At 30.3% G+C, this 15,553-nt stretch overlaps 5 protein-coding genes across 7 annotated transcripts; 2 read left to right on the top strand and 3 right to left on the bottom strand.

The window, feature by feature from the left end:
- The first annotated feature begins 391 nt into the window (after nt 1-391).
- Nucleotides 392-3,651, top strand: LOC128395374 (lipase maturation factor 2-like). The gene is made up of 6 exons (XM_053355794.1): nt 392-548; nt 805-976; nt 1,082-1,344; nt 1,465-1,857; nt 1,964-2,666; nt 2,754-3,651. Exons 2-6 carry the CDS (start codon nt 856-858, stop codon nt 3,215-3,217), a joined length of 1,944 nt encoding a protein of 647 aa, XP_053211769.1. The 5' UTR covers nt 392-548; nt 805-855; the 3' UTR covers nt 3,218-3,651.
- On the bottom strand, nt 3,616-5,261 carry LOC128395458 (apolipoprotein D-like). Its single transcript, XM_053355891.1, has 4 exons — nt 4,711-5,261; nt 4,507-4,634; nt 4,355-4,425; nt 3,616-4,277 (listed from the first exon to the last, which is right to left on the bottom strand). The coding sequence occupies exons 1-4, from the start codon at nt 4,837-4,839 to the stop codon at nt 3,928-3,930; spliced, it is 678 nt and encodes a 225-aa protein (XP_053211866.1). The 5' UTR covers nt 4,840-5,261; the 3' UTR covers nt 3,616-3,927.
- Nucleotides 5,262-5,412: 151 nt separating this feature from the next.
- Nucleotides 5,413-7,469, bottom strand: LOC128395447 (tetraspanin-9-like). The gene is made up of 2 exons (XM_053355879.1): nt 7,216-7,469; nt 5,413-6,898 (listed from the first exon to the last, which is right to left on the bottom strand). Exons 1-2 carry the CDS (start codon nt 7,279-7,281, stop codon nt 6,185-6,187), a joined length of 780 nt encoding a protein of 259 aa, XP_053211854.1. The 5' UTR covers nt 7,282-7,469; the 3' UTR covers nt 5,413-6,184.
- On the top strand, nt 6,893-12,655 carry LOC128395443 (trypsin-1-like). Its single transcript, XM_053355873.1, has 5 exons — nt 6,893-7,074; nt 9,262-9,410; nt 10,063-10,153; nt 11,671-12,083; nt 12,170-12,655. Exons 2-5 carry the CDS (start codon nt 9,347-9,349, stop codon nt 12,493-12,495), a joined length of 894 nt encoding a protein of 297 aa, XP_053211848.1. The 5' UTR covers nt 6,893-7,074; nt 9,262-9,346; the 3' UTR covers nt 12,496-12,655.
- On the bottom strand, nt 12,284-15,514 carry LOC128395406 (translation initiation factor IF-2-like). Of its 3 annotated transcripts, XR_008326626.1 has the most exons (7): nt 15,303-15,513; nt 14,797-15,110; nt 14,548-14,633; nt 13,389-14,180; nt 13,136-13,310; nt 12,731-13,035; nt 12,284-12,422 (listed from the first exon to the last, which is right to left on the bottom strand). XR_008326626.1 is itself a non-coding variant. In XM_053355843.1 (6 exons), exons 2-6 carry the CDS (start codon nt 14,821-14,823, stop codon nt 12,910-12,912), a joined length of 1,206 nt encoding a protein of 401 aa, XP_053211818.1. In that variant the 5' UTR covers nt 14,824-14,874; nt 15,303-15,514; the 3' UTR covers nt 12,722-12,909. The 3 variants fall into 3 exon arrangements, 2 of the variants coding, with proteins under 2 accessions (XP_053211818.1, XP_053211810.1); XM_053355843.1 differs by lacking the exon at nt 12,284-12,422 and having other exon boundaries at nt 12,722-13,035; nt 14,797-14,874; nt 15,303-15,514; XM_053355835.1 differs by lacking the exon at nt 12,284-12,422 and having other exon boundaries at nt 12,722-13,035.
- Between the last annotated feature and the right edge of the window lie 39 nt (nt 15,515-15,553).

The raw sequence follows: 15,553 nt of genomic DNA, 5'->3' as shown, positions 1-15,553 counted from the left end.
AATTATCTCATTCCAATTAAGATTATGTAAAAGGATTCATGGGATAATCTAAATGTTATTGGAAAAGTTAATCATCATCAGTGGAAATGATTCCAAGAAATTAATTAATATTAAATTTCCTGACTTTCTATTGGTAAGGAAATCCTGTTCAAAATTTGATCGCCAATTTAATCAATTAAGATGAATACTCATTAACCACGAAAAGGACAATTAATGTATCAACAATAATTAAGAATTTTGAGTTGACCAGGAAAAAAAAATATTCCAATTGATGGATTGGCCTTTTGTTTTCTCGCTACAAACCAAAGTCACTTTAATCTCTTCTCTCAAGTGAAATGTTTAATCTACTCCATCCTGTTAATTGTTCCAATGGATTAAATTGTCGAGTTAATTGTTGCTGTTAATCAATTTGTCCAATTTGAATTTGGTAGCAAGCAAAACCATAAGATATGAGCATGAGAGCAAAAGGCAAACCGGTTAAACCAAATTGAAGATCAACTGACACGAGGTGTTTGTGTCATTTTCATCTTTCCTTTATTCCTAATCAGGTAAATATCCAACTAATTATTAATTATCACCATTAACGATGCCAGTCACTAATTAATTTTATCTCTACAATTAATGTTGTCATCACATTTAAACTAATCTAATGTCGAGTTAATCTTTAGAATAACATTTTCTATACACATAGACAATAGAGATTCTCATCTGTTTCCTTTTGTTTTTTTTCTATTCTTTTTGTTTCTAATATTCTTTTCTAATTAATTTATTTTTCTTTTCTATTTTTCAATATTCTACATTTAGATTGTGTTTAAATTATTGTTTCCAATTAAACACTCTGCTGGATTATTCATTATGGGTAAGAAAAAAGCTGAGAAAACAATGTCAAGTGTCATCAATACGAGAGATTTTTTTCTTACCTGTATGGGATTTATTTACCTGTTTGCATTCACTTCCCTTTATCATCAATTACCAGGTAATTTGTCTTAATCTAATAATTTATATAATCACTATAACCAAAAGTGTCGATGTGTCAACCTTTTTTTGTTGGTAACAATTTAAATCCTATTTTTGTTTGCAGGTTTAATCGGTGACAATGGTATCCTACCTGTACATAGTTTTGCTCAATTAAACAAACGAGGTTTATCAGTTTTAGATGAAGTTATCAATTCTAAGCCGAGTCTTGTTTGGTTTGCTCCTAAATTGGGCCTTTCATTTGATTATATGATGGACTTAATTGCTCTCACTGGAATACTCATCTCATCTTTGGTCATTATCTCAAAGAAAGCCGCTAATCCAATACTATTTGGTGCTCTTTACATTTTGTACTTTTCATTGTACCAGGTAAAGAATAGCATTTAATAAGAACGGGAAAAAGATGTAACTTTCTTTGTTCTAATTTTCTTTTTGTAACAATTAAGTAACATTTATATTTATATTTTCTTCTTCTAAATCACCAAAAAGGTTGGTCAAGAATTTCTTTGGTTCCAATGGGATATTCTTCTTCTTGAAGCTGGATTTCTTTGCATCATAATTGCTCCATTTAGTAATTATTTCAATCATTCTCTCTCTCGAGATCCAATTGCTTTATGGCTTGTCAAGTGGCTACTGTTTCGTTTAATGTTCAGCTCAGGATTGGTCAAGTTAACCTCTAAATGTCCTACCTGGTGGGGTTTAACTGCTCTTAATCATCACTTTGAAAGTCAATGTTTACCAACTCCACTTGCTTGGTATGCTCATCAATTACCTGGATGGTTTTTGAAATTAGGTGTTGTTGGAACTTATCTTGTTGAAATAGCGATGCCATTCCTATTTTTTGGACCCTCAATGATGAGAAGGATTAGTTTCTGGTCTCAGGTAACAATTTCCTCCCTTTAATCCAATTCCTCTTAATCTTATGTTTATGAGAATATAAAATTTGATGTTAATATACTAATTTTTTTCTTCATCTATCATATTTTAGATTTTATTTCAATTCTTCATCATATTAACTGGAAATTACAACTTCTTCAATCTTCTCACAATTGTACTTTGTTTACCTTTACTGCAAGATTCTGATTTTCCTAAATTCATGCGGCGATCATGGCGAGTTCGACCTGCTAAACGAAGTTCAACTGATTTAATGGTTTTAAGTTCATCCCTTTGTTTCCTATTTTTCTGGACAGTTAAATTGTTTAACTTGAAGATTGAAAATTCATCTTGGATATCATCTAAAGTGAACTTTAATGAATCTGAATTTAAATTGTTCATCACAAAATCAGTTCATGCATCAATCACTGTTGGTCTATTCTCACTTGGCTTTGTTATAATTCGTTCAATTTACCGAGCAATTCAAAAAGGATCTCTTTTCACTCAATTCTGTCGAATACTTAATGTTATTTTCTATGGTTTAATTGCTTTCTCCATTTTCACCATTAGTTTAATTCCATTTGCTGGTCAACTTGACAAGAATATTTACAAAAACATCTCACCCATTGCCCATGAATGGCACCAGAAAAGCAATCCTTTAATAATAACCAACAGCTATGGACTTTTCCGTCAAATGACCGGTGTCGATGGCCGACCTGAGTTGATTATCGAAGGGTCAAATAATCTTGAAACAGGTTGGAAAGAATATCATTTTCTTTATAAACCAGGAAAACTAAACGAAGCCCCCAAATTTTTAAGTAAGTATTATATGAGTTGCGACAATTAAATTGATATTATCATAACATAATTATTCTTATATTCTTTTGTTATTAATTTGCTTACAGTTCCTCATCAACCTCGTCTTGATTGGCAAATGTGGTTCGCCTCACTAAGTGAATACGAAAATAATCCTTGGCTTTTAAGTTTTATTTACCGATTGATTACCAATGAGAAAAGTGTCATAAATCTTATCGATTCTAAACAATTACCATATCCATCCGGAGTTAAACATGTACGAGTGAAAAAATATCTTTACCATTATACAAATTCAACGGAAAAAAGTATCACCGGTACTTGGTGGAAACGAGAATTTAACAAAATGTATTTACCACCAGTGGATAAAGAAACCATTTCAAAATATTTAGAAGGATCCGGAATCCATTTAAAACAACGTAATCCACTTAAATTAACCGAATCAAATTACTCTTGGTTATTACCATTAATCCGCCAATTGGTTAATCAAGTTTCACCAAATGTTTTCATCTACACTTTTGCTGCCTGTTTATTATCAATCAAACTCATCAATTAGTTACTACAATTACTACAAATCATTGGTCTCTCTCTCTCTCTCATTCTATATATTGATTTAACAAATTTACTATTATTATTATTATTATTATTATTAGCGTCATTACCATTGTTTTATTATCATTACTGTTCACTTACAACAATTAACATCTAAGTTGAGTGATTATTGGTAAACAAAAGCAATGAGACCACTAAAAGTGTAACATGAAACATGTTTACTGAAACAATTTTAACCCGATTGATCCTTGAAATCTCAATCAAAATTATAAATGTTAATTTTTCGTTTCTACAATAATCAACAATTTAACCTAAACACACACATAATACTAACCCATAACTAAATCATCAAATTGTAGCAATGATGATGATAATAATAATAATAATAAAACGGAAAAAAAGTTGTTTACAAAACAAAATAATTTTTATCATTATCAATTTCCACTAATTGTATTTATTCAGACACAGAAACCTAATCATGATTTACTTTAATTCCTGATCAGGGTTGATTGTTGCTGATTTAAATCACCTTGAGATTTTACAAAATCATTCATGAAGTTACATTAATTATGATGATTCTAGTTGTAAGTATATTACGTTACAGTTAAATTAACTAATTTATTATTAAGTGAATCAATTGTTGTTAAAAAGAAATTTGTTTCTCCTTCTTGAACAAAAGTTAATTGTTGTTAAGTAAATTGTTTGGTAAATTGATCAACGTCTCCGTCGTCGTTTGGTCAATATATGAACTGGTCCAAGTTTAATTGCTAAATTTGAACTTTTAATTGGTGGACGATCACAATCAATTTCATCGGATCTTTTGGTTTGATTGTTTAAATTACAATTTTTCTGATCAATGAAACTTAAATCATGCTGATTGATACCAAATGATTCAAATTGTTGCCTTAATTGTCTAATCTTATCCAATGGAAGGTCAGTGGTTCGACTCATTATCTGGGCTGATTGTCGATGTCCGAACAATAATTTCTGACAAGACCAAACAGCAGCAAATGATTTATAATCAGTATCAATTATCCAATAATTTTGATGACCTAAAGGACTGGCTAATAACATAGAACAATTAACAAAGTAAATTAGTACAATTTAATTGATGACGTAAAACTAATTCTTTTAAACTTACTGATTGGATAATCAATTCTCATCATTGACTTTGAATTGTTTGGTGAAATTTCAACTTTACCCTGTTGATGTCTAAAGAAAATAATTTCAATTGTTTTCTTTTGCTGTTTCATCATCTCAACAATTAGTTAATTGTTAACAAAAACAACTTACATTTCAAATCCTAATGGGGCAAGATACTCACTAATATGATAATCACCTTGGTCATCTTTACTTATCTCCTCCACCATACAATTACTCATTGTCCGAAACTTTTGCAATACAAACCATTTACCAAGAAACTGGACATTATACAAGAAAATGCGTAAATTGTAAACACAATTAAAAAGGTTGAAACAATTAACTTAATCAACTTACCTTGTCCATTTTAAAATTTGGCATAACTTCAACTTCTGGACAATCACCAAGTCTGAATACATGTCCAGTTGATGAGGAAAATAATAAGAAAACAATCAAAGTAAATTCTTGTAACATATTGATGATCATTTTGTAAACTGACCACTAAAGGTCAAGGATAAACTGGACAGTATTTTCAACTTTCCCAGTTACATATACACTAGAAGGCGGAAGTCAAATGGTCAGCTGAAATAATACTAAACTGACCAATACGATAAGCGGAATATAAATAAATCAAAGATTCAACAAAGATATGGTCAAGTTTCATTTCTCTCTCTCTCTCTCTCTCTCTCTCTCTCTCTCTCTCTCTCTGGTCATCATTTCAATGACCTTCGCGTAGATGAATAACTTTTAATTTGTTTGACCTTTAAATTAAAAGTTAAATAATCAACATTGTCAATCAATGATTAAGTTAATTTTCTTGCTTGTTGTTTGCGCTCATATTAATATATAAGTTAACAATCAGGAAAACGTTTTATTGGTTAAATAGATTACAATCAGTATTGACTGCAATTACCTTGATGATTTTTTCATATCAATCATGATGCTACATTAATGATTGACTTAATTGTATTGATCTAAACCATTGATATCAATTAATTAGATTTTATGTATAATCAACTATTTTTTTTTCTTCTTATGTGTAAGAAAAAAAGAATCAACTGAAATCAAGAATTGGTTTATTTTTAAATTGTTAGTCTTTTGGTTGGATTAGTTTTTGTGTTAGATCAAATTAACTGCATTGATTATTACAATTAATGAATTTACATAATTGATATAAATAAATGCATTCGTTGTTGTTGTTTTTTTTGTTTGGTTTTTGGAAGAGAAACAAAAAAAGAAAAGGCAAAGTTAATTGTCTTTTGGTACGATGAACATTAAGATTACATGGTGGAAATTTCAAGTGGGTGGGGTGGGTGGAAGAAGACAAATACAATTGGAAGTTGGGAAAAGTTCTTAATCTAAATATTGAATTTAGAAGAATCATAATTAATTGTTAATTTAAATTGTTGGGTAGAGACACACACAAACCTGTCCTAGGTTGATTCTGGAGAGATTCTGTTTCGTTAATCTTTTTTTTTACACATATAAATCGTACCAATAAACTAGTTTATAGCTTGAGGCAATTTGAAAAGGAGGAGGTATCCCTTTGATTAGCAATTTGATTGAAAAATGTTGGGTATGAAGATGTGAGATGATAAATGGCAATGATGATTGACAAAAAAAAGATCGTTGAAAAAATTGAGATGAGCAAGAACGTTAACAAGTTTTGGACGTAATATCTTAAGGCATCGGGTAATATGTCTCATTAATTTTCATCTTCCTCCAATGAAGGTTGTTGATTTCTTTTTGTTTTCTTTTAATTAATGTTTCTTGTATTGTGGAAATGGTGAATTTTCTTAATCCTTTTAGTTTCCTTTGCTTTGTGCTTTGTTCACAGGGTTGGTACTCTGTTGTAGGTTGGTGAGCGATTATTTTTCACTGGACGATAGTTTCTTCTATGGTCAACGGTACAGATCATTAGGAGGGAGGATACAACTGAAAAGAATTGGACAAATGCAAAGATGACACATGTAATTGCGACCCAATGTAAATTTTCAAGAAGAGCTCGTTTCAATTTGATGTAACAACCATGGTCACGGAGATCACCTTCAGCACAGTACATGTTGGTTATATTTATCTCACGATTACAACATGATTCAGGTACTTTTGTCTCGGTTTTCCAGGCATCAATTTGGAACCAATCTTTATGTGAATTAACACCACAACAGTCAAGGTTGGTTTGAACTGTATCCCAGAAAGAAACTAATCCATTGGTATCATTTAAGTTATACTTGCTTTTAATACCAACAAGTAGTTCATCTTGAAGGGTATCCCTAATTGAATCTCTGATAACATAGCCCAAAGTGGCGGTGACAACCTCTAAAGCCATTATAAGCACAATGGTGAAAAGAAAAGCTCCAAGAAGCCATTTATTTTGAAACCAGGAGCCACATAAGCCACAAAGAGAAACTGAAAAAACCAGAAAACCAATAGCAATCATCAAGTTACCGGCTGAGAGAAGATGGTAAGGACTTAAGACTCTAGAATAACTATTAAGAGACAAGTTTAACCAGAGACCAAAGGCAAAGAGAACAGCACCACTAACCTGTAAAAGAAGGAGAAGAAGAAGAAAAAAAAAAGAATAAAAGAAAATAAATACCAAAGAAATAAAATATACAAAGGAAAGAACAAAAATTTCTAATATTTGGAAAGAACAAAATCAAAGGGAGAAAGAAGAAAAGACCAAGAAAAAGAACAAGAACAAGAACCAGAGAAGAAAAGGTAAATAGATAAAAACTATGAAAATTAAAGAAAATTAAAGAAAAGTCAACGTTGATTTTTAAAGAAAAAATAAGAAAAAAGAATAGAATAAAAAACTTATCGATAAAAAGTAAAGGGGAAAATAAGAGCCAATAAACTTACCCAAAAAATAAAATTAAATAGACAAAGACTCCGTCTAATGCAAGTGTAACCCGTTTTACTCATCATTTTGGTACGAGATGAATATCACAGAGGTGAAAATAGTAATTAACAATCAAGAGAGTAAAATAATTAATTAAAAAAAGCGACAAAATAATAACCAAATTAAGAAACAAATCCAATCATATTTTATCAAAAAAGGCAATTTGTTGGTAAGAGATTAAGACACCAAATGAACAGAACAAAACAACAGAAAAGAAAAGAATATGAGATAAGTTGAATTCGAATTCACTTGATGGCGCTACAATCGAAGTTCTTTAATTTAATTGTTGCGATGATTTAACTTTTCTTTTCTCTCTCTCTCTTAATTGTTTATTCATAACAATGTGAATTGTTAACAATTTAACAGCTATTATGTAGATTTATCTGTTCTTTTATCATGTACTATGTTGATTGTTTCAGCTATTGAATGAGTTGTAATTGTTTTGAGTGGAAGAAGAAACAAAAAAATTATTATCATTATCGTTATTTGTTGAAATTAAATTACAACCAATTTAGTTATTAAATTGACATTGGGAGGAAGAAGAAACAATTAACCATTGGAGAATCAACAATTCATGATGATTAAGCAGGATATTAAATTGTATACATGAAAGTATATGAGACAAACAAACAATTAGGCAATTGTTGATTGTTCAATATTGGATTTGATTATTTATTTCATCTTAAATTGTTGATTAAAACTTGATGCATTTTAAATGATTAAGTTGATTGTATCAATGGAAAAGGAAAATATTGAATTTCTTGATTCTAATTTTACAATTAAAATTGTATTTTTGATGATTGATGAAAAATCTTGAGACAATTAAATCAAGCAAGATGATTAAAATTTGATCAATTTGTTGATCCTGTTCAATTGATTGAAATCCTTTTACTTTGACCTCAATTAAAATCAAATGATCAAGTTAATCAAATGATTTAGAGGGCCAACAAATTGTCAACACTATTAACTGTTTACCTTTAATTTGGTTGTAACAATTAGATTGTTAATCAAGAAAGCGAAAATTTTTTTTCTTCTTATCCTTTTCTCTTTGCTAAATTGTTGTCACATCTTTTTAATTAACACTCAATTTGGTAAAATGATTAAAATGATTCCCTCTCTTCCGTCATGATACTAATTGAGTTGGGTTTTAATTGAAAAGTTTGATTAACAATCAACTAACAGTAATGATGAACAATTAAGCAAGAAAAAAAAACAAGTAATCAACAACCAACTCGAATCAATTGTAAGTTAATCAATAGATTATTATTGAAATTTATTCTTAATTGTTGTCATATTATTTTGGGTTTTTCTCATTTCAATTACAATCCAGAATTAAATTTTCTTTGTGATATTTAAAATATTTAGACAATTTAATCTCAATCAAAATCAATTAGTTGATTAAAGCTAATTAAATGGGAAAATCAATCAAGGTTAAAGTTAATTGTTATTGTTGATAAATTGTATAACCTTTAACTATTAATGATCGAGTTGGAGTAAAGTTAATTTATTGATTATTTGAGTGAAAAATGAAAACTATTACTTACAATCAATTAATTGTAATGAAAATTTGATTATTTAATTTAACTGAAAACTTTAAATTGATTGTTTTATTGTCTCATTAACTTAACTAATCTACTTACCTACATTCAAGTTGATCGATTTTGATTAAATGATGAAGATGATGATTAAGAAAAAGAAAAAAAAAGTTTACTAAATTGTGATGAAAATGTTGTAACAATTAAGTTCAATTGGAGAGCAAGTGAGAAAGAAAAGTTTAAGAACAACAAATTAGTTCTTGATTGTGATCTATTAATCTTCTAACAATTAGTTGATTGTCACTTGTAAAACTTTTACCTTCAGAAGTGAAACAGTTTCGAGTTGATCATCGTTCTAATCAGTTGAAATATAACAATCAACTTATAATCAATCACTAAGTTTAACTACTAACGATTAACAATTTTGTGAGAATCTCCATTTTAAAATAATCAATTTAATCTTGATTAAAGTGACCAGTTAAACAATTAAATTGTGGTTATCTAAATTAAATTATCTTGGCAAGGATTAATATCTAAATCAATCAATCAATCAAAAATGATCGTCATCATAATTGTTACCGTTGTCACTACCTTCCGAATGTGTAATTCCCAACAATGTGGTAAGTTGATTAACTTTAATTCCCAACAATTAACTTGAACAAATTATCAAAAAATCAAAATCAGTAAACGAAAACAACAAAAAAACTAACAAATAATTAATTAATAATCTGATAGCATTTAAGATAACCAATTGTGATTAGAAAACTTTTGGCCAATTGACCAAGTGAACTTAGACTCTAAATTGTAACAATTAAGAAGTAGAAAACAAAAAAAAATTATAATTCCAATTCCAATTCTAATGAAAACAACGACAACAACAATTAACATTTGGTATATGATTAAAAACGATTGTGTTAATTTCAGTTTCCATCATCAGTTAATTGTTACCATTGAATTAGCAGATAATGTCAATATATTGGATCGGATTAAAATAGAAACAGTTTGTAAATTGTAAACTAATCAATTGAAAGTAAACAATCAACAGGTCATTTAACTTTAATTGAAACCAAAATAGAAAATTAAATTCCAATCAAATTTAATGAAAATGAAAGATGAAAAAACTAAATCAAATTCAACAACAACAATTCCCAAAATTGAATCAACAACTTTAAGATCAATGATCGGATTGACAATCGACAATCAATGTCAATCAACTTGAACTCATCCAAACAAATTGCAAACTAAATTAACTATTTACATTCGTTAATTTAGATTGTGGTTATAGTGAAACTCTGGTCGGATCCCGAATCTATGGTGGATCGGCCGTTAGCTCATACGAATACCCTTGGATGGCCCATCTAAGGTGAGTGCGAACAATTTGTTTGGATTAGTTAGAAGAAACAAATTTACAATTTAAATTGTAAATTTTGTTACGATGAATTTGAAAATCGCTGAATACCTGTTAGCACCTAAATCAGGTCACCTGACGGTGTGCATGGCGATGCATGACCATAATTAAAGTTTGCATGATTTTGCATGACTTTTTTGTCCCTCGAAAAAAACCCCTACGTCCCCATAGAGACTCGTCGAGAACCAAGAGATCACAATCAAGGCGATAAATCAACGCAATCAAACACGTACAATTATCAAGATGAACACTCGCAACATCCACACGCTCACAACATACACACACACACACACAACCGACCAATCAATCAATCAATCAATCAATCGACAATTAAGAAAAAAGTTTTAACCACCCAAAGGCGCAGGGTCGCTAATTGTAATAAGATTGTTATTAATTCAATTGTGATGGGATTTGAAATATGTTGAATTATGTTTGAATTGATTTGAATTAAGAAAAACAATTAAAGGTAAGGATTTGTGATAATGTGTTAATTTAGTTATTAACCATTAAGGCTTCCAAAAGAAACAAACTAATTAACCAGATTAAATTATTAACTTTTCTCTCACTATTTCATTATCCTAATTGTCCCAATATCTCAATCAAATTTCATTCACACAATTTAACTTATTCTTGATTATCGATTAGGCTTATTATTGTTAACCAATTTCTCACAATTTACTATTAATATTATTTAATTGAACACCAATTTAGTTGATTGTTTACATTTAAACGATATTAACAATTAACCTTGATTGTTATTCAATTTTTATTATATAAATTTTATCAAAAACTTTTCCCTCCTCATAATAGTAACTTTAAATTACCCAAATTAAATAGTTCAAGTTTAATTGTTGACAATTTAATAGTTAATTGTGATAATTGGTTAATAATAATATTGTTATTTTTTTTTGTTATTTCAAAAATTCATTTATTTTCATGTGGTTGTTTCAATTAATTGAAACAATTTATTGTGAGTTAATTTTTTGTATCATCTAAATTAGGATTGTGTTAGATTTAGATTTAGATTATCAATAAAATTTTTAATCGTAACAATTAACCAAAAAATTAACTCACAATAAATAATAAAACAATGACAATGGGCTAATATGTTATCAAGTAAATTGTAACACTAAAAGTTAATCAACATAACTTCAATAAGGATCAACAATTTGTTACATTGAAAACATATTAAACTTAAGTCATTGTAATTATCAAAAGTTAATTGTTTCCATAGGTAAATTACTAATTGTTGTTTTAATTAAACTTTTTTTCCTCATCATCATCATTTGGTGTTCATCAATATTCATGATTTGTGATCATGATTAAATTTTGTGCTCTCTCTCTCTCTCTCTCTCTCTCTTTCCTCCTTTAAATGATATTAACAATATACTAATTGTGATTGTGTCTCCAAAAAACAATTAACATTAACTCATCAATTGATTAACGACAATTAACACACAATATTGGAACAGATTCTTTGAGAAAGTAGGAGGAGATCGCTTTGGTCTTTGTGGTGGTTTTCTAGTTGACTCGAAACATGTAGTGACCGCCGCTCATTGTATTCACGACGGCAATCAGAAACTACGATCTATTGAAGCGACAGAGGTTTATCTTGGTGTACGTGATTTGACCCAATTAAATAAAGCCCATAAAGTGGCAAAGTTTTTTTATCCAACAACATATAAGAGACGTAATTTACTTAATGATATCGCAGTACTAGAATTAACTGATCACATTAATTTCACTCGAACCGTTAGTCCAATTTGTTTACCCAAAAGCGACGATGAACCATATCACTTATTAAAAGTAGCAGGATTTGGTCGGCTTGGTGCAAATTCAAATCCATCCAAGGTTTTGATGCACGTTCAAGTTGAACATATTAAAGGTAATTATCAATTGGAATCAAATAACAATGACAATTTGTTAATTCTCATTGTTATGGTTTACTCGTTTGTCCTTATTACTTTTTAGATGGAAAATGTAATCAAATGATTAAAGATTATTTCATGAGGACCAATCCACAAATCGCTCAATCGCCCAAAGATTATGATGTACCCAAAGTCCATGAAACTCATATGTGCTGTGTAGATACCAAAACGGGCGGTGATGCTTGTAGGGGAGATTCGGGTGGCGCTTTAATGTACAAAAGTGGTGGACGCTATTTCGCCGTGGGTTTGGTTTCCGGTGCTTTCGATGAGTGTGACGATCCAAGGACTCCAGGTTTCTATACAGTAGTACGTAAATTCCGAACGTTAATTAGTAAGGTAGCAACTAAAGCACAATTCTGTGAATATTAGGTTAGTCAATTTAGGTTTTAGAAATTTTTTTATCTGTAGTTAGTATAAATATTTTTAAATTATTAATTGTATTTAAATTATTTATTTGTAACTTATTTTCCAACTGTAAACAAATGAAACCCTTGTGATATTATTGTTAGTGAGTTTTAAAAAGCAGAAAAAAGTGATAAAATTATGTAAATTATTTGCGCTCTTATATATTTATATGTATAAAAATGGATAAAAATACTTGAACCTTTTTCGATGTTTATTCAATTTGTTTGTTGTTGTCAAGTGTAATTTTCCAATAGATTGTCAGATTTAAGTGAATCAATGTAACTGATTAACTGTGTGTGTGTTTGATTTTACAACATAATCAGAAATAAGTAAAATGGATCAATTAATTGATCGCTATGAATGAAACAGTCTTGTGATTTAATCACTAGATGAACTGCTGCTCCATCCTTTGTGTTTAAAACCACCAAATTTGTGGTGAAATTTGTGCTTAAAAAATTTTGGTCCTTTAAATTTGTGTTTGTATAATTTTTTCAATTTTTTCATCTAAATTTTTAAAATAAGAAGGAGAGAAAACAAATTGATTAATCATTAATGTCTTAATTGTGAATGAGTTAATATAGATTATGAAGTATGATTTAATTACCGGTTTGTGCATAACAGCAGCTCCTAAAGCTGCAGCACCAAGTCCAGCGGCGATACCTCCGATTGGTATTGGTGATGATTTCTTGTGATGTCCTCCACCGGAAAGATATTTAGCCCCGGCACCTAACATGGAGCCCGCTCCGAGTGCCGCTGCAGCTCCAGACAAAATCCCACCACTAAGAGATAGAGAGAGAGAGAAAGAAAAAAAAGAGTAAGTGAAATGATAATTTTTTTAATCTATTCAATGATCAAACCTTGATGAAGCTTTTGGAGGGTAAGGGTAACCACCTTGAGTGGGAAAACCCCCTTGGGTGGGATAACCTCCTTGGGTTGGATATCCTTGACCTGGTTGAACTGGATAACCACCTTGAGTTGGATAGGCTCCTTGAGTTGGCTGAGGTGGATAAGGTGAAGGTTGTGGAGGACCGTAAGCTCCTGGTGGTGCAGATCCTGGCATAGGTTGGACTCGACCAGCTGTCGGCGGTGGATATCCTGCTTGAGGGTATGGTGAAGGTCCAGGGGGTGGACCTGATGGTGGATATGGAGCGGGTGGATAAGCTGCTGGTGCTGAAGTAGGTGGATATGGGGGCATCGCTGATGAAGGTCCAGTGGGATAGGGTAAAGCACTGGCAGCTGATGGTCCAGCTGAATAAGGAGGCATTCCAACGGGTCCTGAAGGATAAGGAGCTTCAAGAGGAGGTGCCGAGGGTATTGGATTATCTTCAAATGAAATACGAGATATTTGAGTTTCACCATCAATTGAAATGTGACTTATCCTATGCATTGATATTCTATGGCGAAACTCTGTAAAGTGTGCACCATTTATTGCTATTTTAAAACCATCATGATCGAATAGAATAATTAATTCATAAGGTTCATTAACTGCGAACGGGAAAAAAGGTCCATGACTTTCTTCTGGTCCCCAGCGGCCATTTTCCAATGAGTTACGTACAACTCGAGGTGGTGGAGCAAATACTGGACTGAAATGCAGAGCGATATCATCTCGAGGATTTACCGATGGGCCACATTGTAAGTTAATCGCAAAACTAAAAAATCAAAACATTTTAAATGATAAAAGAAGAGAAGAAGAAAAAATTGATTAATTCCACATCATCACAATTATATGAAGCAGCTGATTTTTAAATTTCCAATGTTCTTTTAAACTTTCAGAAGATATTATCATTTAAATCCTGATTAAAATTGTGAAGAGCAAAGTAATTATAAGATGACACCAATTAGCAATGAATAAAAAGAGAGACAATCAACTTGACGGTTAACAAGAAATAAGAGCAAACATTCAGACCAAATTGGAACATTTAATTGCCAAAATGTTTACTTGACAATCATTATGTTGACTCTACTTTTTTTTTCATTTACTGTGGTTATGGTTTTTCTTAATTGTTGATAATTTACCATCTCGATGAAGGGTTGACTCTTCCTTGAATCCTTAATAGAAGACCAGGATGAGCATAATTAAGTGAACCAATGAATGGCAACACCTTGAGAGAGAGAAAGAAAAAGAGAGAAGAAGCAAAAAAAAATGAGTAAACAAAAACAAAAACAATTCAATGGAAAACAAGGTTATCAATTCAATCTAATTACTTTTTTTTCATATCTCTCACTCTCTTAATTGATACTAAATATTAGATAGAAACTACTTACCGGATTAGAAATTGGTGGTTGAGACATGAATCGATGGTTAATCAGAAAAAGAATAGAAAACACTAATCACAACAGAATCTATTATGTAATCAAAAGAGAAGAGAAAATGTTTATCATCAATTACAGAGAAAGGAAAAAGAAAGAGAGAAAGAAAGAAAGAGCAATGAAGGAAGCGAAAAAAAATGAAAGATAAACAAGTTTCAGTTCCAACTGCTTGGGTGTAAGAATAACCATGGAAACAATAAAATTTGAATGAGTTTCAACGTTGGAAATTATTTATCATAAAAAAATCAGCTTTCCAAACAATTTAACGGCTAAAGAGAGAGAGAGAGAAAGAGAAACGGATAGAAAATCAAAACAACACAAATTACCAAAGAGAGAGAGAGATAAAGATCAACACTATAAAGAACCGAAAATAAAATCAAATCAAATCAACAAGTGAAAAGAAAAAAGGAACAATTAATTGAAGAAAAATGAAACATTACAAAGATCTAATTTAAACTCACCAATTTAAAAGAACACAAATTTAAATGTCTATTGGTAAACAAATTAAAAGTCACTCAGTTAATTGTAGAAACAATTAAATTAAATCGACCACAACAAAGATCATGCTCTCTATAGATGTTAACACAAATGGAGAAATAAACAAACTCTGATTGATACCAATTCTTTATGATATTAAATTGTAGAAAACAATTGAATGTCTCACATTTTCCAATCAATTGTCTTTAATTTTCTGACAATTTGAAGCAACAAT

Source organism: Panonychus citri, unplaced genomic scaffold (assembly GCF_014898815.1).
Source record: "Panonychus citri isolate SS breed McGregor unplaced genomic scaffold, ASM1489881v1 Contig00023, whole genome shotgun sequence".
Classification (NCBI taxonomy): Eukaryota; Metazoa; Arthropoda; class Arachnida; order Trombidiformes; family Tetranychidae; genus Panonychus; species Panonychus citri.
This window is presented reverse-complemented; position numbering and strand designations above follow the sequence as displayed.

Bases quoted from the DNA above. Each gene is read 5' to 3' on its own strand.
- LOC128395458 (XM_053355891.1), bottom strand. From the start codon at position 4,839: ATGATCATCAATATGTTACAAGAATTTACTTTGATTGTTTTCTTATTA. The intron at 4,635-4,710 runs GTAAGTTGATTA...TATAATGTCCAG, and splicing joins CAAATTTTAAAATGGACAAG to TTTCTTGGTAAATGGTTTGT. The intron at 4,278-4,354 runs GTAAGTTTAAAA...CTATGTTATTAG, and splicing joins GAGAATTGATTATCCAATCA to CCAGTCCTTTAGGTCATCAA.
- LOC128395374 (XM_053355794.1), top strand. From the start codon at position 856: ATGGGTAAGAAAAAAGCTGAGAAAACAATGTCAAGTGTCATCAATACG. The intron at 977-1,081 runs GTAATTTGTCTT...TTTTGTTTGCAG, and splicing joins CCTTTATCATCAATTACCAG to GTTTAATCGGTGACAATGGT. The intron at 2,667-2,753 runs GTAAGTATTATA...ATTTGCTTACAG, and splicing joins CGAAGCCCCCAAATTTTTAA to TTCCTCATCAACCTCGTCTT.
- LOC128395443 (XM_053355873.1), top strand. From the start codon at position 9,347: ATGATCGTCATCATAATTGTTACCGTTGTCACTACCTTCCGAATGTGT. The intron at 9,411-10,062 runs GTAAGTTGATTA...TCGTTAATTTAG, and splicing joins GTGTAATTCCCAACAATGTG to ATTGTGGTTATAGTGAAACT. The intron at 12,084-12,169 runs GTAATTATCAAT...ATTACTTTTTAG, and splicing joins TCAAGTTGAACATATTAAAG to ATGGAAAATGTAATCAAATG.
- LOC128395447 (XM_053355879.1), bottom strand. From the start codon at position 7,281: ATGATGAGTAAAACGGGTTACACTTGCATTAGACGGAGTCTTTGTCTA. The intron at 6,899-7,215 runs GTAAGTTTATTG...CTTCTTTTACAG, and splicing joins TATTTAATTTTATTTTTTGG to GTTAGTGGTGCTGTTCTCTT.
- LOC128395406 (XM_053355843.1), bottom strand. From the start codon at position 14,823: ATGTCTCAACCACCAATTTCTAATCCG. The intron at 14,181-14,547 runs GTAAATTATCAA...TTGATTTTTTAG, and splicing joins GTCAACCCTTCATCGAGATG to TTTTGCGATTAACTTACAAT. The intron at 13,036-13,135 runs GTAATTAAATCA...TTAAAAATTTAG, and splicing joins CTGCTGTTATGCACAAACCG to ATGAAAAAATTGAAAAAATT.